The 22,361-nt window shown below is 33.4% G+C and overlaps 1 protein-coding gene across 1 annotated transcript; it reads left to right on the top strand.

The window, feature by feature from the left end:
• Positions 1 to 262: 262 nt before the first annotated feature.
• LOC137932260 (odorant receptor 22b-like) lies at positions 263 to 19,748 on the top strand. The gene is made up of 6 exons (XM_068775863.1): positions 263 to 335; positions 12,726 to 12,990; positions 14,880 to 14,979; positions 16,001 to 16,096; positions 18,667 to 18,822; positions 19,692 to 19,748. Exons 1-6 carry the CDS (start codon positions 263 to 265, stop codon positions 19,746 to 19,748), a joined length of 747 nt encoding a protein of 248 aa, XP_068631964.1.
• Positions 19,749 to 22,361: the final 2,613 nt, after the last annotated feature.

Here is a 22,361-nt window from a genome sequence, read left to right on the forward strand (position 1 = left end):
CTTAATATTCCGATAAGATAAAGATGTGTAATCGATCCGCTTAACTTTAGAAATCATAGACCTCTTTGAGATGCGGTGCCAGAGATCTATGTTACGAAGTTTATGAAAAATGCATTCATATTAATGCAACTCGAATTGTTTAAATACATTTGCACATAGCGTAATTTTGAGTTTTTTTGGTTACATAGCCAGAAAAATCGACAACAGCTTAGGAATATTTTGGATTAAAAGGAATGGACGATGAACACGAGGATTCAGCGCCATGCGACCACCCGATCAGGTCAAACCACACTCGGTACCACATTACCCAAAGCAGCCACCACCATCGAAGACAGGTACAGATGGTTTTACATAGTACGTTACAAACTTTAAAATTTTGTCACGGTTCTAAGTAGAGAGATACGACGTAATATAGAAGTGGGAGGTTGTCATAGTTTTTAAATTTCGAATTAGAAAAAGTTCAAGTTAATTATTAAAAAAAATATTACTTTAATGCTCATTCAAAAATGGAACAGAGTTGTTTTACTTAGAACGCCAATTAATCGTCATTTGGAAGATCATTTCTCCGAATAAGCTTCGAAACAAGGGTTTATTTTAGTTTTAATTAATTCATCTTACTTTAATTTTCCGACTGTCGTCGTTCAACGAGCTTAGCCGTTCTGACGAACCTTTGTAGACGTTTTAGCAAAAAAGAGAAACATTTGTCTTAATTAATATTTTTAATTAATGGCTTTTGTGTAAATAACATTAATTTATCGTGTTTTCTTTTAGTTAGGTATCTGTAGAAATGTTAATTAATATTTTCGTACAAATTAATTATAATTAATTTATCTGTTTCCATAACAGTTATATTCAAACGAGGCATTGATGTCAGAATATAAAAACATGAAAGCAATTGAGACAATTAAGGTTATTTAAGGTTGCGGGAAGTCGCCGGATGAAGGCATCGCAGGATCCGTCATCGTGGCGATATATGAGGGCGGCCTATGCCTTGCAGTGTGCGTCTATCGTTTGAAAAGAAAAAGAAGGAAAAGAATTGACACAGTTGGATCCTTACCTTGGGCAAAGTTATTGTAGAATTACTCGTCTAAAGTGGCAGTTAGCGAATCTTATTGCTCTTGAAACCGACGGTCGCTGCGGCCAGAAGGTTTCAAGTGGCGACAACGCGCCGGTAGACACGGCATGGGTAGATCCCCCAATAGATGGACCGATGACATAGTCCGGCGATGACCGCGCGTGCGAACACACACACACATGCACACACGCACACACGCACACACGCGCACACGCGCACACGCACGCACACACACACACACACACACGCAAACACACACACACATATATATATATAAGTTATTGTTACTTATAAATCAAAAGTTACGATATAACTTTATTGACTTAATTTTCATTGTTTATTCCAATTGCCTTTTAACTCAGGGCAATCTATCCTAAGCATCTTAGATGGTAGATTCCAAGATTGATGTGTCATTATTTAGATAGTATGTCACAGGACTTCATAAAAGGATTAATATTATCCACTTACAATCACATATAAAGACCACTCGGGTACACCTTGAAAAGTATTTACGAAGAGCTAAAGTTGATGAAAACTAAAATCAGATTTTACTTCCTTATAATGCTAACCTTTAATATTAAAATTTGAGGGTTCAAAATGCTATGACGTAACTTCTTACGTCATTTGCCCAACACATCTTAGACGGATTTTTTGTGGTCACCTTCACCATATCTTAAATACTGTGGAAGAGAAATTCATTTCCGGAAGAGAAACACATTTCCGTTGTTACCATTTAAATATGCTTTCCACCATAATATACAGTTGTCCACTAAAGTGTAACTAATTTAATAGAACCTAGAAAAAAAAATAACAAGCCCATATTTATTTACAACATCGTCTTTCTTTAGATCGTAATTTAAATATAAAATACCAGTAAAGATATATACATTGTTACTGGCCGCTTAGTGTATTTAAGAGTAAAATATAACACACAGGAAATGCTATAAATCGCAGCCGTTATTTAAAAAAAGTTTAGTAGTTTAAACGTCCGCCATTCTTAATTTAATTTAATATTCTTAATTGCACACTAGAAGTTATATAAATTGTTTCATAATAATAAACAAAAAAGTAAAATAGGCGGTCTTATCACATGAGGCAATTTTTTACAGACAACCATAGTATAGAAATAGTAGAAGCATAACTACAAAACGTACATATATACAAACATACATAGGTATAGCATATATATTTGTAATAAATAAGTTTTAATACTTATTAAGGTATGATACATTACAATATAATTAAATGACAAATAATAACATCAAACTGTCTTGGATCGCATTTGTCTCAGAAAGAAAAAAGAAACAGATAAAGAAAAAAAAATACAGTAGGATAAATAATTAGGTACTTAGCACGTCTTATATCTGTAGCAGAAACGGCTACATTGCTTCTCTGTAAGGTTTCCAACGTACTTCTGCTTTGTAATTACAGTATTTGTGGTTTCATATGGGTGGCATTGAGTTCACACATGGCACATCTGAGATTATTACAACATTTAATACGCATTAGATTATTAATGACGTCACATAAAAGTGATAATATTCAATAGCATTTTCATTTAATATTGTACCGAGTGATTTTGTACTACTTTAAGTTATTGGACTTTTGCATTTCAATTCATCTCCCAATAGACGCCCACTGTCAGGCAAAGGTTTTCTTCCAATTACCAATATGACCATTCTTACGCAGGCCCATGCCTTGCAGTGGGTGTCTATATACTGAAAGGACGACAGATAATTGTATAGACGCCATTTTGTTGTAAGTATTCTCTTTTCAAATAATCACGCAATACTTTTCCTTTTCTGTCTTTAGCTTGGTTTCGGTTGAAGTTGATGCTGTTAGTCCGGGGGCTTTTACAGCTTCATCGGAACTGAGTTCATGGAGCGGAAGGGTCCGGGAACTTAAAAATAAAACAGAAGCTGGGCAGACGTATTTCAGTTGTACGATGACGTTTGTACGTGGTAACCTACTCTACCAGAGTAGAGCTGTGTAGTGTTGATGTTGTATATGCGGCTTGGGACAGCATCGTGGACAATATGTGGGCCAAATATGGATCCGGATTCAACCTAAGTTGACCTACGCTGTTCGCGGTTAGGGAGTGAGCGGCCTTAAGAACGGCTTTTGTATCTGTCGTTCACCTCATCGTTGAGCTTCCTACAGACTCCGTCAATCAAACATCCACATCTCTTGCATTTAATTTCTTGATGAAAAGCTGATTTGAATTTAAGTTTTGTTTCAAATAATGAAATCAATTTTTATTCTTTAGGTATCGCTTTGCAACTTTGAAAAGTCATTTATATAATGTACTTTTAAAAATATATTCCTTAACAATTTTCTCCACATATTACTACTGCCGGTTCTAAATGATGAATGTATCCTGAAAAAGCTGACAGGATAATACCTATACGTTTCCCACTAAGAAATTATGTCATCTATATATAAATGAATGTTTTTCTGTATGTCCTTTATAGAATCGTAATCTATCCATTTAATCATGTGATGATCTTTAGAAAAGTTGTTTTGCATGGGCCCGCAAATGTTTCTTAGTTAGTATGACTAATATCCGACAGATGGCGTCACAGTCATTCCTGTAAATTTCATATATTGACGTGACTGTTTATATTGATTTGAAGTGAGACAGACGTAAACAACGAACGAATGATGACGTTTCAAGTTGTTGGTGACATAAGAGTTTATGTGAATTGTGAAATTAATGTCCGGCTCACATTATAAAAATGACACGCAGACGAAGTCGCGGGGCACAGGTAGTTAATAAATAAGTCAAAATTTCGTAAACTTCATTTATATTACATGTCGTAATAATCCTTGAATATAGGATATATTACACCTAACCGCCCTAAAATATGATTCAGAAACGATGATATCATAACTGAAAGAAAAACAAAAAAGGATATAGGAAATTTATTCATTTATTCATAACTCAGGGCAGATTTTATAAAAACCGTTATACGAAATCTTGGTAACGTCACATGAAATTCAGATTTCACGGATCCGGAACCCCGAAATCTTGTATCCCTGAATTACGTTTACCATTAAATATCTCGTCTACTTTTGTCTTTTTCATATTCCTTTCGGAGTTATTGAAAGCCTTTTTTATCTCGGCTATAGTGTTTCATGCATTATAAATATCTGCTTTAATAAAAATCTGCTAGCTGTAAAAGATGCTAGGTATCAAAGCTGCTTTATCTTACATACTTTTCGAGCGTAATATTCGAACAAAATACTAGAAATTCTTTTCATTTCATATCACTACTGTAAAAAATGCCTTGAAATGAGCAGTAGTAGCCAAGCGATAGGGGACTAAGACTCAAGATCGTAAGTCACGGGTTCAATTCCCGAGATACAGTCTTACACATAGAGAACATTGTGCATTATATAGGATTGCTATTGCTCACAAATAAGTTTCCAGAAGATTGGCAGCATCGCTAACCCACCTTCCAAGTGTAACGATTATGGTATATCCCCTCTTATTTTAGCCTTGCGTAGTGTATATAGGCTGAAACGAAAACAATATACTACTCATGAATACAGGATTGATTCATTTTAATATGTAGTAATACGAATTAAAAAAATATCTAATTTTTTTTTGATTAGTGCACTAATCGGTGTAACATAACTCCTGAAGATGCCCCGTGGAGGTGTGAAACACGTGTTGGGTGATTTGGCGGTGGCAGTTGTGTAATTCTCATCGTTTGCCGCATACACATTCATCAGCGGGCTGGCGGGTGGTGCACTTTGTTGCACGACTACCACTGCATGTGCGGAAGTGGCTAAATATTGGTCCTTTTCTTACTTAAATTAATATATTTCACTTGATATGTTACCATTACGTACATATTCTTTATTATTTTTGAAATCATTGATTTTTGGATAGTGTGTACCAAGATCACCCAGAGAGAAATGGAGAGGGCTATGCTCGGAATTTCACTGCAAGATAGAGAGAGAGAATCAGACCAAGACAAACGTTGCTCGAAGAATGGTTCATCACAAGTGGCAGTATGCGGGTCATATAGCTCGAGTAACCGCGACCGCGAGCCAGTAGAGGTGGCGTAGGTGGCTCCCCCTTAGGTCGACCAACGACATAGTTAAGTGCGGGACCGGTCATAGTTGCGATCTTTGGGTTGGTATATCTAATATATAAAATTCTCGTGTCACAGTGTTCGAACTTGAACTCCTCAGAAACAGCTTGACCGATTTTTACCAAATTTTATATACGTATTTAGTAGGTCTGAGAATCGGCTACTATCTATTTTTCATACCCCTAAGTGATAAGGGTTGTTCACCCTTAAATTTTTTTTTGACGAAATTTTATATTTTTATTTTTTTATGATACAACATACAAAAATATATACAACCCTAAATTTTCACCCCGCTACGATCAACCCTTATTTTAAATTGAAAATTAAAAATATTTTTTTTGCAAAACAACGTTTGCGGGATCAGCTAGTTTTTTTATATACTCGTAGTTGTAATGGCATAGGCGTTTATCTTCCTCTTTCTATTCTATCTCACCTGATGAAAATTGTAGATGAAGACGAAGGTACACGCACACCAAAAACAAACCTTCACTCTACTCTTAAAGGTACCAGAGTTCAACTCATCAGGAAAAATACACCCCGACAGGTCATAGATCTTGGCGACTCTTACCAAAAACGAGCTGACAAATCGATTAGTTCAACTTTTGGGTATATAAACAATGTATGAATAAAACTTTTGCTTGCGCTTAGTAGTCCGATAAAGGAATGGAGATGGTCCAATCAGTTCGAAAAGAGCTTTCCTTCCTTCTTCTTCTTTCTTTATAAGGCAACTCGACGACGATGCTCAGTGTGTAGTCTACTATTTGAGAATTACTTTTCTAATTAACCTATGGGCTATTCGTTCAACTGAGTCCAAAGCTTCCAGATGATATTTGCCTGCACCGTCCAAGAGGTGACTGCAGTACTCCATGCAGGATCGAACTTGGACAGTGTAAAGATTAAGTAGCTGTTCATAGCTGAAATACCGCCGAACCTTTGAAAGAATTGACAATTTCTTGGATTCCGCTTGTGCCATAGACTCCATTTGTTGGCCAAAGTTGAGGTTAGAGGTCTATGCCTTGTAGTGGGTGTCTATCAGCTGAAAAGAAAAAGAAGAAGAGTGATATACAGTAACTGCTTGTGTACGTCATAAAAAGGATGCCATATGAGCTCAATTTATAGATGTAAATTGGGCTTATAAGGCGTATGCCTTTGTAGGAAGAGTCCTACAAAGGTATCCTTAAAATTAGACCTTTTGAAGGTTACAATCTCGTCCTGATCGAAGAAGACACATATAGTATTAATATATGTTAACAAAATGAACAACTTATATATAATAAAGTAGATAATAATCATCTATTCTCCGCACAAAAATTGTAGTCCATAAATAGTTTGGAGTTAAGCGAAATGAATGCGACAAGTTTTCTACTTTGCCGGTCGCATTGGAGCGACCAAAGTTAAGCAAGTTGTAAGTAAAATCTCTTGGGAACTGGATGTATTACGGTCTATATGTGTATATTCGTATTATATCAGTGTAATAATATTATTTTTGTCAGATGCCTTATACTACTAATTAAACGTCTTTATCTGCTCACACATTTGTTTCTTAAGTCCAGATTTATGTAACAAGACTAATAAGCAGATCAATACATCAGAAACTTGAAAGAAATGCACATTCATTGTGCTGTATTTATGGAGAAATCTTTTACTGTTTTCTTTGTAAGATATGACTAAAAAGATATGATATTTCGACCATAAGACATGCCACGAAAACTACACGCCATCATCGTCGCAACTCGATAACCAAGTGGTCTCGTCGGGAACGAGGTTCATATATCACAGGGGACGTCAATCCTAGACCATACTAGATAGAAGCGTTGTTGGAGTTTTCGCAGGGGCGGCTTAACCTATAGTGCAGGGTGTGCAATGCACACGGGCGCCACCGTCTCAGCTAAAAGCATCGTCTTGGAATCTATCGCAGTTCGCCACTTAGTTTAACAACAGAGATGTGCTACAGGCATTAAAACAAAGTTGTTATTCTGCCGTCATAAGAAGAAAGGCCGTAACTAATACCATACTGTAAGCTATACCTACTTATAAAATAGCTTGTTGGAATATGAATCAGGCTTAGGGGGCGCCAGGGTTTCATTGCACACGGGCGCTACACGAGCTGCTTTGTGTTGCAATGCTAAGCGAGTATTATCAATGAGAAACACATTTCAATAATATACTCTTTATAAAATAAAATCCGCATTTTTTTTTAAATATTTTTATTAAATCTATATCTAAAATATTTTTTATTTAAGTTTGAATACATAAATCTTCCGCCAGACATTCTGTGTATTAAAAATTAATAGTCAAAATTCAGTCTCTATATCACCTTTCACGATTAAAAAAACAAACAATTGAACGCGCCAATAGTACAATAGAAAAGAATACAAATAAGTAACCTATACAATTTTTAGTTTATACCACAAAGCGACCAAAGGCAAGCTATATTCTCTTTAAAAATTCGTTAAACTTTTCATAGTTCAGTTTTATCCACTTCATCGAACCATAACAGAACCTTTTTAAAAACCTCTCCAACTGTTCGGCATAAAAGTTCCAATTTAAACTTACAACGGTCATCCAACTATGGAAGGTCGTTTTGACATTCGAAATTTAAACAAAAATTCATTCAGTCAATTCGTGAAACCGATATCTGTGTGTTTTTTAAAGGAGAGAATGAAATCTCTTTGGCAGTCAAATAATACATCTTATCCAAAAAATAATGGCTTTAGAAATATAAAAAAATACATTTAAAAACTTTTAAGTTAAACGGTTTTTTGATACCCATATTGTGGTGGTTGTGGAAAAATATGTACCTAGTCCGCCGTATTGGAACGGCGTCCATCTTGAATTTTAAATTTTGACATAATCATCGTGTTTTACTAGTGTAACCCTTTCATTTGATATCCATATTGAGTGGGTTAAATAAAAATATGTAATCCGCCATTTTGTATCGGCGGCCATCTTAGATTTATAATGTTATTGATTTTATTGTATTGTATTGTCATCTAAATTAAATATGTGTACCAAATTTCAGATCAATCTGACATCGGGAAGGTGCTTAAATTTCAATTTCTAGTTTTGACCCAAATAAATTCCGTACGGGTCGAGCTAAATAAAAAATAACGTATTGATAATAGTAAAAAAACGTTAACAAAATTCTGATTACATTAAAATTATTCTTTCTTACTATCTGTTCCTGTATAATTTTTACTTCCGAAAGTTGATGACTTGTTGCATTCAGTAGAGTTTTAGAGTGATCACTTTATACAAGATGATTGTAAATTTGATGTATAAGCTATATAGCTTGTAGATAGATGTGCCATACATTCACCCGTTTAAAACTTTTATAACTATAACCAACAGGAGTGTTTCACAATATAGAGTTGCGAAAATATTTCAGCGTATCTTACAGTGAAGCGTGATGCGTGCGTGCGTGGTGTATAATACCTCTGTGTTTGGCACCAATCGGTGTAACATAACTCCTGAAGATGCCCCGTGGAGGGGTGAAACACGTGTTGAGTGATTTGACGGTGGCAGTTGTGTAGTTCGCATTGTTTGCCGCATGCGCATTTGTCAGCGGGCTGGCGGGCGGTGCACTTTTTTGCGTGACAACCACTGCACGTGCGGAAGTGGCTAAATATTGGTCCTTTTCTTACTTAGGATGGACTTCCGCAAGGTAACGCCTGATTCCATTAAATGTATAATACCATGTTTACACCCATACGGATGTAAGGCATCTGGACTTGAGTCTTCAGCAAAAGCAACGTTATGTATTTGCAAAACGCTAAAATTAACATGCTCAAGTATATTAAAGTATCATGGTTGAAAGAGGAATGATTTTAATAGTAATAGAATACAACGACAGTGGTTGAAGATATCGAGCAATATAAAATACAACATATCAAACATCTCTTTTTACTATATTGCTTATATTTTGATTGCGACGCTATTTTTGATAAGGATTTATATTCCGGAAACATTAGCGTCAGTGGCTTTGTTTTTAAAATTACTTTTAATATTTCAGAATTTTTTTTGCTCACGTTTTTGCATGTTTATGTTTAAACTTCGTAAACTGTTTACTAACTTAAATCGAAAACTATTTAAGCCTAAGTTGAAGTCAACTAATTATGTTTTTTTTTTTAAATGTCCGGTTCTTAAAAATAGTCAGTGCGACCACTTCTTCATCCCTACTCCATATCGCCATCCTCAGGTTGTACGCTAGTGTCTGTGCGGTGGTTGCCGTATTCGCCACATCGATGAATCTTGCAATCGCATCTTGAGTCTCGTCCGTGTAATACACGCACGAGTTCAGGTGATGAGATATTGCTACCATCGCATGATGAACACTGTTATACAATCCGAGGGTGTCTGTTATTCGACGGACGATGATGACCACTTTGCTCTGCGCCTGAGTGTTTTTGATCATATCGTACCTTAGATCGCTTCAGCGGACGCTCTAAATATTTTCTTCAAGAATCTTTCTATATGAGGATCTCTGGCACTCATAAATTGCACGATCACCTCCACATTTTAGCACAAACATTGTATCCAAAGCGTAATATAATGCGTCGTGGGGTCCTTTTAGTATATTCACTCCATGGTGGTCATAGATATAAAAGTTTACCTTACGGTACGTACCGTAGCCTTGCCTAATGAGAACTTATTTATCTGCTTGCGTATTGTTACAGGTTGTTTCTCTATTTTAGGATATTTTTCCTAGAATAAGGAAGCCTACTCAAGAAGTGCACTACCTTCTAGTATGAATATAAGCCCTTGTACATCTCCACAAGCTGCATCCATTGGGTTCTTGTGTGTGTAGACCAGCTCCTCTTTTCGCTGAAAGAAATAATCTGGGCGGTTGTACTTCAGTGGCGACAAGCTGTTGAAATCACTGATGGGCAGCTGATTAACGTTGCTTATTACAGTGATCTTGATGATTATAACTATGATGTAGTCCAAAAATATAAAGTTAAGTACTTTAAAAACTATGAAACTATTTCAAACTCTTTTCCCAATTCTGATAATAGTTTTAAGAAAATATTAATAAAAAAAGAAATAAAAATGAAACAATATGTAATAATTTTTTTAATGAAATATTTATTAAAGACCAATATAGTTACCAATTGAGTAATCAAATAAATTATAGTTTACAGCAATATTGAAGCACATCTAATATTACTTGCCGATGCATTTATAATGCTTGTAATTTAAATTCAATTAGTTTTATATTTTCTTTTACATGGCTAGTTGGCAATTTACTTTTAACCTGTCTATCATTATTCAATCACTGAAAAGTATAATATAAAAATATTCTATGTCGTTAAAATTTTAAAGCTTCTCGAGCATTATGAACAGCTATAAAATGAAGTGAGTACAATTAATTAAATAAAATTTATTAAATCGTAGATTCATTATAATTTGCAAAGACTGAATAATAAATGTGTACATTTTCAGATCAGCAAATATTTTAGGAGTTCACTATGTGAAGGTGTTGAAGTTAATCCTATGGCCCCTCGGCGCATGGCCTAGTGAAATGTTCGGTGAAAAAACTCCATTGTTTATACGAATCCATAAATGGTCATTACCGGGTCAAATGTTGATAGTAATCCTCGGTCAACTCAACTATTTGATACAGAATAAAAATCAAATTGACTTCTTTCGTTTCTGTCACGTCTGTTTAACAATCATGTTGGCGGTTTTATCCACTTTAAGTATCTCTTTATATTTTTATTAATCATCAATACTTTTTAAATTTATGTAAGTGGTTTTGATTTTAATATTTTTATTTCAGGCAAGATTTATTCTACCGAATTTTCAAAATTATCATCTGCTATTTAAGAAATATTTAACCAAATATCATCTTGAAAATTTTAAACATTTAAATGAACATTTTCAAAAGGTTACGTATTAAAATGGACAATATCAAGTATAGTATCTTAGCAAAAGTATTTAGGTTGTCCTCGTTTTAGTGAATCTAAGAAGTTTATGTTTTATGTTGGTTTTGCGATGTCGTTTGTGGATATAATCTGTGGTTACTAACTATATTGGTATTTTTAACCTTTCTCCATTCCATGTTAAAAGTTAAACTGGTTCTAACAGACTTGAAACGGTCTTCCGATTCAGGTATTGCTTGTATTCTAGACCTGGGTCTACTTAAACTAAGTAAAAAAAGGACCAATATTTAGGCATTTCCGCACATGCAGTCGTAGTCGTGCAACAAAATGCACCGCCCGCCAGCCCGCTGATAAATGCGCTGATAGAGTGCTTTGCTCTGTGTTTGGCACTAATCGGTGTAACACACTCCTGGAGATGCCCCGTGGAGGGGTGAAACACGTGTTGAGTGATTTAACGGTGGTAGTTGTGTAATTTGCATTGTTTGCTGCATGCGCATTTATCAGCGGGCTGGCGGGCGGTGCACTTTGTTGCACGACTACGACTGCATGTGCGGAAGTGGCTAAATATTGGTCCTTTTCTTACTTATGATGGACTTCCGCAAAATAACGCCTGATTCCATTAAATACTTAAACTAACTTATTTAACATTAATGTAGCTAATTAATGCTGCAATGAAAATGTAAATGTCAAAATTGCTTTATTACATGAAATCTTTATAATCATTTATAATCATCGGTTTAAAATTAAGTTTAAATTGCATCGAGTCGTACCACCTACTAAGAAAAAATAACAAGAGACTCGAGTGTAATTTGTAATTTTTTTAAAAGAACGTCTTAAAATTTTTGTTTCCTAAAAATAGAGAGAGACAAGTTTTGGCATAGACTTTTGGTTTAATATATTTCTTGGTTTTATTAAGATATAAATTTACCGCATCACATGAAAGTTATAAAATCACATGTTACAAGCTACATAAAGTATATATTATAGTTATGTACATATATATATATGTATAAAAACTAAATTAGCACAAACATTGAATAGCTATCCAAACCGTGATCTAATGTGTCGTGGGGTCCTTTTAGTCTATTCACTCCATGGTGGTCATAGATATGAAAGTTTAAAAGGTGTGAATGTACAGCTATATATCTATAGCCTTATTAAATTAATTTTAATTTTCTTTATTGTAAACGAAAGAAAATATGTACATAGTTCAACAATAAAGAAAAACTACAATGGGCGATTTTACTACACGAGGCAATTTTTTCCATACGACTATAGTATGGTAATAATAGAAGTATAAATAACGAGTAGTTTACGTTTACATATAGATAAAACACACGTACATACAAACACAACAAAACCAGTAATCCCCGCGACACAAGCGATGTATATTAGTATAATGTTATTTAGAAAGTTAAAAGTAATGATTTAATTATTTTCATTTATTTCAGGTATATACGAGTACCAATAAATATTCCTGTATTATCGTTTATGCAATAATATTCTTAGTTATAATCGCATCGTTCAGTTTTAATTTAATACCAACAATCAATTGTTATAAAGCTGGTGCATTTGGTAGTAATACACCGAATCCCGATGCATACGAATTTGCACTGTATTATGACATACCCGGACTGGGGCTACATGAGTACGTTGCTATATTCACAGCTTATAATTACTATATATGTTTTTTTTGTGGAACATATGTATGTTTCACAGACACTGTTATATTAGTAATGATGCTACAGATCATAGGTCATTTGATTGCACTAAGATCTAATCTGACATGTTTGACTGATGTTAAATATGAAGATATTTCGGAAGAGAATAATAGAAAATTAAAATCATCGTACAGAAAGTTTGACTATGAAGAAATGAAAGAAATATATGAGAAACTAAAAGACGTAATAGATCATCATCGACTTATTGATGAGTAAGTAAAACATATGTATATGTGATTATATATTCTTCTCATCAGTTTATGAACGCCCACTGCAAGGTACTGGCTTCACCCAAAGATCGATGCGATACCTTTACTAAACCGTCGATCCATCTAGTGGGAGATCAACCCACGCTGCGTCTAACCACGGCCCCAACGGTGTGACCCACTTACTACCACTCCAGACTAACAATTCTTACGTCAGTGATCTTGGTTCTTTAGCGGATATCCTCATTTATAATTCGATTTCGCAGTGCTTATATGTACACCAATACCCCGTTCTGCGTCGTTTCGTTTTACGTTTTTTTCGAAGTTGCGTTGCTGCTTAATTAGTACTAAATTTCACTGTCTGTCTATAGATTTTCAAGGTAGCGTTGTTTTGGGTTCGAATTTTTAAATTTTATTTGAAATATTCTTTTTTTTTCTAAAAGATGGCAACACTTGGATTTCTAATTGCGCCATGTCATCAAAACTCGGGGCAACATCTAACTAAAAATCAACGCAATTTGAATACAGATTTAATTTCACTCTGTTTTGCTAATTTTAGAGTTCAGTTTCAATTACGTAGTCTGTTAAAAAAGAGAATTATAAATCTATGTAAATTTTTACGTGTTGTTTCTGGTTACAAAAAAGGTAAATATTATTCCAATTCATTTATTGACAGAGTTATATTATTTTTGTTTTTTAAATGCTTACTTTGGTCAATTTTCTTTTTAAAAAGTAGTATTTTCGTGACCCTGGAACCTATCTTCGATGTTTACATGGTTTGCTATAGAAAACCTTAATTCACTTTACGGCGTTTCAATTTGTGTCGTGTTTTATTGGAACGTAACTACAACGCAAAGTGAGGTATTGGTGTAATTAAATATATTTGTATTTACATCAGCAATGGCAGCTTATTATTAAGTTTTTCAATATTTAATAATTACACAATTAAACCATATCAAAAGTATTTTTTACGTATTATATTTAACGCGCCCTGGTATATCACAAACAAAGATCTCCACCGGGACTTTAGTGGAACAGGTCAGTAATTAAATAAGAACGAAAAGCTCAGGAAGGTGGTCTTCACCATCATGTGAATATCCAGGTTATACAGCTCCCTGACAATACAGATATAGTGCGAAGATTAAAACAGAGAAAACCGTTTAAGTTAGTATAGTAAAATTCTAGAGTGATTTAACTGAAAAAGAACACGATAAGAAAGACAAAAAGTAAAGTATCAATGGACATATTCTTAATATTACCCTATAAACTAGATCGTAATTACTGTGAAGTATCTAAAAGTAGATATACCATTTTAAAAATTACTTATATTAGGTAACTACACTACCTTAAACAGATACGTATGCAAAATGTGATATTATTAATTTACGTGGACAATATTAATAGACAAATAAGTTTATGTGTGTGTGTTTGTGTCGTATTTTATTAAATTATGTCTCTCATAAGGTGTTCGTATTATGTCTTAGTTTGAAACCAGGTTTTATTAACCAAGTACATCCGAATACGTATTTGCATGTCTGTTTTCATAACACACGTTCGTAAAGTATATATATCTAAGAAGAATATATGTCCGTATATAATACATGTCTTTACAAAATATATGTCCTTAAATTATACATGTCTATAAAAATACACGTCCGTAGAGTATAAATTTCAATAAAGTATACATTTCTGTATAGAATACATGTCCATGAAGAACATATGTCTATAAAGGATACATGTCCATGAAGAATATATGTTTATAAAGAATACACGTCCATGAAGAATATATGTCTATAAAGAATACATGTCCATGAAGAATACATGTCCATGAATAATACATGGTCAAGAAAGAAAATATGTCCGTAAATAATAATACGTGTACAATTTTTTTGCAGATTCGCAAAGGACATGCGTTTCTTCAGCCTACCATTGGGTATAAATTATTTTTGTCACTTAATCATTTGTTGTCTATCACTACTTCAATTCTTACAAGGGGTTAGTGGACCTTTATTTATCTTTTCTTTATTCATTTATTTCATTATTGTGTATCCAGACTGGATTATAAATTATGACGTATAAAATAAGCTTCTTCTCAGTTGTGCACTCTTGTCGAGGTGGTCGTGATCATGGGAGCAAAAGAACCAAGCTGGTGCCTCCGATGCTCTCAATATTCTTCGTCATGTAGCTCAGATAGTCACCGACATAGTCCAGCGAATTGTAGTAGGCAGGGTATATAGCACACATAATAGATGGCTGTCAGAGCTTTAAGATTCTGAGTGGAGAACACGAACCGGCAAATGTAGCATATGCAAACCTCCACGTGGCGGACTGAGGTCCTGGTTAAGATCTTCGGAAGAGTCTGAAAGCAGGACGCTTCCAACGATCTAACTGGAAATCTATAGAAACGACCTGTATCAAGCAGTGGACATATTACATCTGAAATGATGATTATATTTGAAGTAATTGAACGTATTTAAGACGTAACTTCTCTGCATTATATGGATTCACTTTGCGGGTAGACAATCACTTTGTTAGAAGAAGAGTCGGGTACTTTGACCTGACGACCGCGCCTTCTACCACACTAAGTAAGAAAATGACTAATATATAGCTACTTCCGCTATGTAGCAGTAGTCGTGCAATAAAGTGTATCGGCGGCCAGCCAGCTGATAAATGCGCTTGCGCACACGTGTTTCACCCCTCCACGGGCCATCCTCAGGAGTAATGTTAAACCGATTAATGCTAAACACCGAGTCTAGTCGAGTGTTTTAAGTGTTGAGTGATTTAACGGTGGTAGTCGCATTGTTTGCTGCATGCGCATTTATCAGCGGGCTGGCGGGTGGTAAATTTTATTTCGCGACTACTGTTACATAGCGGAAGTAGCTATATATTAGTCCTTTTCTTACTTTGGATGGACTTCCGCAAAGTAACGCTTGAATCCATTAGATATTCAACTAAACTCTTCCCTTCTTAAAATAATTGTAATAATTTGTACCATAAAATTTATTATCTTTTACAGGATCTGCGTTCAATAACACGGTATGGTCCAGAGACGTCATTCGTCTTTGGGCAATTGATTCAAATATCTATTTTGTTTGAACTAGCCCATATCGAGGTAAAATCTATTTATAAACTTAAATTAACTATTGCACTAGAAAAATATTTTTCAGTATTCGTTCAGACCAACATTTTTAAAATTCTCTCTTTATTAAAATTCTTTAATATAACACCTAAATTTTGTTTTTAAAATGTTAACAAATCCTTCATGTGTCATAAGCATATACAATTAAGTTCTACGAGATATATTAAACCTTCTTTTTCTTAGTTTTAATTCTAAAATTAAAAGTAAATTATTAAATAAAATTTTAATTATCTAAATGTGAGGAACTTGATTTGTTGACTTATTTACATGATTGTTATTATAGTGTACACATAAAATATGTTCTTTCATTTAAAAGTGCAAATGTTGAGTTTTTGGCCGTCTCTTCTCAACAGATCGGTGTTCCGAGCCGGTGGTAACTTACTACTTGCCTATTTTAACGAAAATGTTAGGGGGACCGGAAAGTAATGTCGTTTTTGTCGACATATTTTACAGAAAAACCTATTAATTGTTACCGCTCTGGAATTGAAAATTTGTATATTAGATGACAAATGGTTGTTGATAAGGAAGTTGAATATATTGTTGATTAGAAATAAAAAACTTATTAAAAATGTAGTCGCGTGAATTTAATTTAAGAAAGTGACATTACTTTCTGGTTCCTCTCATATTGAATATAATTTAAATATGAATTGAGAATTTTTTTTAATCTTGTTTAGCATTGATTCATTGATGAAAGTTAATAACCAATAGAATATATATATTTCTGTTGATTCTATAGCTTAAGCTATTTACTTATTATTTTTTACTTAACGTATGTTGGATATGTGACGCGAGTCTTGTTGGGGGAGTGAAAAGCCAACCGGTCCACTTAATATTTTGAATTAAGAATTTTTTTTAATCTTATTTAGTATTGATTCATTGATCAAAGCTAATTACCAAAATTACATAGCAGTCTGTTGATTATATAGCTTTAGCTATTTACTTCTTATTTTTACATAACGTATGTTAGATATATATGCGAGTCTTGTTGGGGGAGTGAAAAGCCAAGTACCGATGGTACGGGCACTTCCGAATGTACACTTGTACCTACCAAAGATAGTTTAGATAGACTGAAATAGATATATTAATTTGACTGCACCGCAGTTCATCAAATTTTACAAAACAATCGACGCGGACTCGAATCTGAGACACTTTCTTAATATTGCGACGAAGATATAATAGATCGTATTTAAAACGTTTCTTATCCAATCAAGTTTTAGGCAAAACGGTAAAATAGAGTGAAGATAACCCCTGATTATTATAAATAGAACCGTTGCTGGTAAATTAAATCGATTCCAGCCATAAAACTTAAAATCAGTGTCACTATCAAGAAATTTGAAACAATCTATTTTGCTTAAATATACGATATATGTATTCTAGGCATATAATTGTCGTCTATTTTACAAAAATATACGTTATTTTGCGCTTCCCGGTGGAGATCGTTTCTAATATATCAGGACGAATTAGATATAATACTTAAAATGGTACTTTTGATACAGTTTCATTATTTTATAATTGGACGATAGAATAAACGTTTCTAATCAAATAAAAATAATAATATACTTCCATTGCTGATATAAATACAAATATATATAATTATATATAATCACTGAGAGATCGAATAAAAAATTAGAAAATCTGTAAAAGAACCAAGATCACTGACGTAGTTGAATAATTAAATAATAATAAATAATTAATTTAAATCACTCTGTGTTTGGCACTAATCGGTGTAACATAACTCCTGAAGATGCCCCGTGGAGGGGTGAAACACGTGTTGAGTAATTTAGTGGTGGCGGTTGTGTGATTCGCATTGTTTGCCGCATACGCATTTATCAGCGGGCTGGCGGGCGGTGCATTTTATTGCATGACTACCACTGCATGTGCGGAAGTGGCTAAATATTGGTCCTTTTCTTACTTAGTTGAATAATTGTTCGTCTGAAGTGGCAGTGGGGGGAGTGCATCGCTCGTGCAAGTTGGCAGTTGGGGCCGAAAGGTTCTCAAGTGGCGACCACCAGCCGATAGACGCGGCGAGGGTAGGGCACGATATAATCAAGGTTGTGGGAAGTTTCTGGATTCGGACAGCGCTGTACAAGTCATTATGACCTTTCGGTTAGACATATGCGTTCAAGTGGGTGTCTATAGACTGTGATTAAAATTGCAAAACTACCATTACCATTATATTATTTCTAGTATAATAATATATCGATTCTAGTATAATATATGTGGTAATCGGGATGCAGGGATTGAATTTTAAAGTCTTTCGTGGGGCACAATTATTTATTTAAAAAAGAACTCCTAAACTCAACTGCGCATGCTTCTTCGTCGTTCAACCGTCTTCCGTCTCCCTTCCCCTTACACACCTCTCGCTTGCACCATCTGACGTTCCTATTCACGCATGCAATTACGTTCCATTCCACATATATACCTAGTATAATAATTTTTTATCACATCCTTGTCAATTTTTAGTTTCATTTTGATTTATAAAATAAAGTTGCTATTGAAAAAAACAATTGCATAATTTTTAATAATTTATATTAAATTCTTAGAGCGAGAAGTTACCGAACGAGTTATATTTCGTTTCATGGGAACGCATGGATGTAAGAACACGTCGCGTGTTGCATATTTTTCTACACAGACTTCAAACACCAATAGTTATAAAAGCTGCGGGTATTATACCCGTAGGTGTTGAAACCATGGCTAAGGTAATGCTAATTTAGTTCTTTCACATTAATTTTATTTATTTATTTATTCATTAACATTTTTTTGTACACGGTAGACAATAAATAGAGGAAAAAAAGAAACAATTCATATGGTACAATAGGCAGTCTGATCGCTCTATTATTACACTAATTGTTTATAATGTTATATTATAATTACTTAATAAATATATACTTTATAATACTATAGATAATCCTACAGATTTCTCGTATTTCAATTTAAATAGTTGCAATAAAACCTTTTTGATCGTACTGTTTGTATTTGGCCGGTTTTGAAAAGGTTAATCAGGAATAAATAAAAATTAAAAATGATTTGCCTGCTATTTTAGTGAAAAAATTCTGTTCGTCCAGTTAAGTGAATGTCACAATTAAATTCATTATAAAAAAAAAATGCGATATCGTTTTTTAAATAAGGAATAAGCTTGGGACTAAAAAAAATAGATATGGAATGAGAACTAAAGATGAATAGTGAAGAAGGCATAAACACATTGTACACGTAAATAATAAAATTATTAGATAATTGAAATGAATATTATAATAAGGCAGTAAATAGAAAAATAGTGTCAATAGATTATCCTCTAGATTATCCTCTTTCTCTCTCAATAAATAAAGTAAATAATAAGGAAAGTAAAATTAGGTATCGTGAAGGCAATTAAGGAATTAGCGGTAAAGTAAAATAAAAAAGTAGAAATGATAACAAATGTAATCAATGTGAAATGTCTCCGCTATTTGGTGGCAGAAGATCACAGGTGATTTAAAAAAATAGCGTAGTTTTAGTATGACTCACGTAAAATTACTTTAAAAATTTTTATTCAAGAAATGTTAATGTTAAATAAGAACCTTTTTATTTTCAGATACTGAAGACCACATTTTCAACTCTCACTTTTCTAAAATCAATACAGGATGGTTAACAAAGCATTAAAAATTAAAAAATATCATTATTTCATCAAAACATTAGATGATATGACACTGTGATCAAAAAATTAGGCGAATTTTTTAATAAAATATAAATTCTTTATTTACTTTGATAAATAAATTTCATCCCGTTCAAAGTAATTCCAGTCTGATGAAACGCACTTTTGCTAACGCTTTTCCAGTCATCTAAAAAGTCGGAAAAGTCTTTTTCCGGTACACACTTCTTCGATTCGGTTTTCCTCTAGGTGGAAACAGTGGTTTCAGGACGATATATGTCGAGTTTTGAAGCTTTCAAAAATTGTACTATGGCACCAATTGGACTTGACGCGTTCGAGACATAAAACATCCTTCAAAATGGTTTGGGTTAGCCAAATGTATATTACAACTGTTGACAACAAACCTTGGAAAAAATTATCTTCCTAATGTTCGGGAGTTTCAACTGTCAATTTCACCTTAGTTTTGGATCACAGCATTATGTAAAAAAATTAACATTTAGTAGTACATAATAAGTTGCACAAACACTCATAATTAAGCACAGAAGACATTATCTTTAAAAATTCATAGCCAATTGTGCGGTTTCTACGATGGAAAATCAGAAACAATTTCATGTATGAAAAAAGCTTTACAATAAACACTATGCTTTAGAAATATCGTATTTTTAAAATGACGCATCACCTGTTCCGTAACATGGAAAAACGTGAGCAAAAAAAAATCGGATATATTAAACTTAAATGTAAAAACAAATGTGGCATAGATCCCAATAAAAATACCTGGTCATCCGTTATGAGAACTCAATGGAATGTTTGCATGGCTAGGTTTAGGCATCCAAACTCATAGACGTTCTCGAACAAAATAGACTGATCTAATCAAAACTGCAACTCAAAAACTTAATAGTATGAAGATGACCACTCTCACTAGAGTGTACGACTGACAAGAAGAAAAAAAGTTTTTTTAACATATAATAGAGATCCAATTGATTATACACAGACACGGAAAAAGTGGTTGGCTGAAATGATGGTAGTGATAATGGAACATACAATTTCTGTCTGTCTATTACTGATATTTCTTATAACATCTATTAACTCCAATTCATAGCACAGTAAATACTTTTATTCACTTTTAATACTCTTATAGGCCAACTAGCATAGTTTCCACTAGTCAACTTATCACTTCGATGGTTATCGAACGAGTGACCGAGCTCCCGACTCAATAATCAAAACGCTGTTTCAACCCCACCACGTTCAATCTTTTTACTGGAAGTTGTCACAAAAGAGTGATTGGGTCGAGTAGTAGAGTTGCCATTTAGGAAAAATGAAAATACGTTACATAAAATAATTACACATCAAATAAATTTAAATGTGATTAAGTCGAAAATAATAAAATAAATTATTTAACTAGAATCATTTATGAACAAGCTTTATTCAAACTCTATATATATTGTTTACTTCAATTATTTTTGTCTCTATCATTACGCCGTGAGTTGTGTTTTATTATTTATAAACCAATAATGCTTTTCAAACTATTCTCTGAACAAGGTAATTTGTATTTATTTCTGCCAATATCTATTACATTACTTTTTCATAGGAAAAGTAGGTTTTTATAAAAGTTTATTAGAAATCAGATTTACATTTATCTCTTTATTTATTTATGTTAGTAAATATTGTAAAAAGTACAAACGCGAACCTAATGTCTAATATAAATTTAGTTTATCAACGGCATTATAATTTAAAAATTGAAATATTTTAGCGTAGGTTAAACATTATATAACTAATAATATATATATATATATTTATGTATATATATATATATATATATATATATTTATATTTATATAAGATACTCCGTTTTAGGCGGAGCTAAAAGAATAATTAAATTGAGTTGAATAAGTATGTTGTGTCTCCGTTGATTTTTATTACTTAATTAAATTCGTCGCAACCGAGCGATGCCTTTTTATGCGACTACTCGTGTCAAAGGAGGCGCTGCTAGCGCGAGGCTATAGACTACTAGCGCCATCTATCGGCGTTAAAAGTTATAGCAATTAGATGAATCATATTTTTTTTTCAACAGGACTGCGATAGCCTAAAATATTTGATGTTTCGAATTCTAGTACTTAAAAAAATATGATTTATTTAGATAATATTCATTGGTTATTAATATAACATGTAAGAATAAACTCTCGGGATTTTCTAGTAGTCAAGGAACATAACGACTGTACGTTTAAATCCCGGCAAGCATATTGGGTAAATTAAATGAAACGCTCATAGTAAATATATTAAGAATGAAATACCATGTTCTGAAACCCAAAAATAACCCAAGTTCATTGATACACATTTCTACTCTGATATCCCTTCTTATAACCCAAATTTAAGTCTTATAAATTGATTAGTATAAACGATTCAAGGTATAAAAAAATATTAAATTTAAATATTAAAACAAATATATTAATAATGCAAATGGATAAAAGAGAAGAGAAAAATAAGCATTACTGAGTAAAGTATTTGTATCTAATTATAATGTAATAATATTTTAATTGAAAAATTCCATTATGATCTATAATTCTTTCAGCGTGCTAAACGACATTTAAATCTTCGCTTTTAATGCGCAATGAT

The sequence above is a fragment of the Battus philenor genome, unplaced genomic scaffold (genome assembly GCF_028537555.1).
Source record: "Battus philenor isolate CCGP_79_NKW_IND1 unplaced genomic scaffold, ilBatPhil1.0.hap1 SCAF_9, whole genome shotgun sequence".
In the NCBI taxonomy this organism is placed as follows: Eukaryota; Metazoa; Arthropoda; class Insecta; order Lepidoptera; family Papilionidae; genus Battus; species Battus philenor.

Bases quoted from the DNA above. Each gene is read 5' to 3' on its own strand.
- LOC137932260 (XM_068775863.1), top strand. From the start codon at position 263: ATGCGACCACCCGATCAGGTCAAACCACACTCGGTACCACATTACCCA. The intron at 12,991-14,879 runs GTAAGTAAAACA...ATTTTTTTGCAG, and splicing joins CATCATCGACTTATTGATGA to ATTCGCAAAGGACATGCGTT. The intron at 16,097-18,666 runs GTAAAATCTATT...TTAAATTCTTAG, and splicing joins TTGAACTAGCCCATATCGAG to AGCGAGAAGTTACCGAACGA.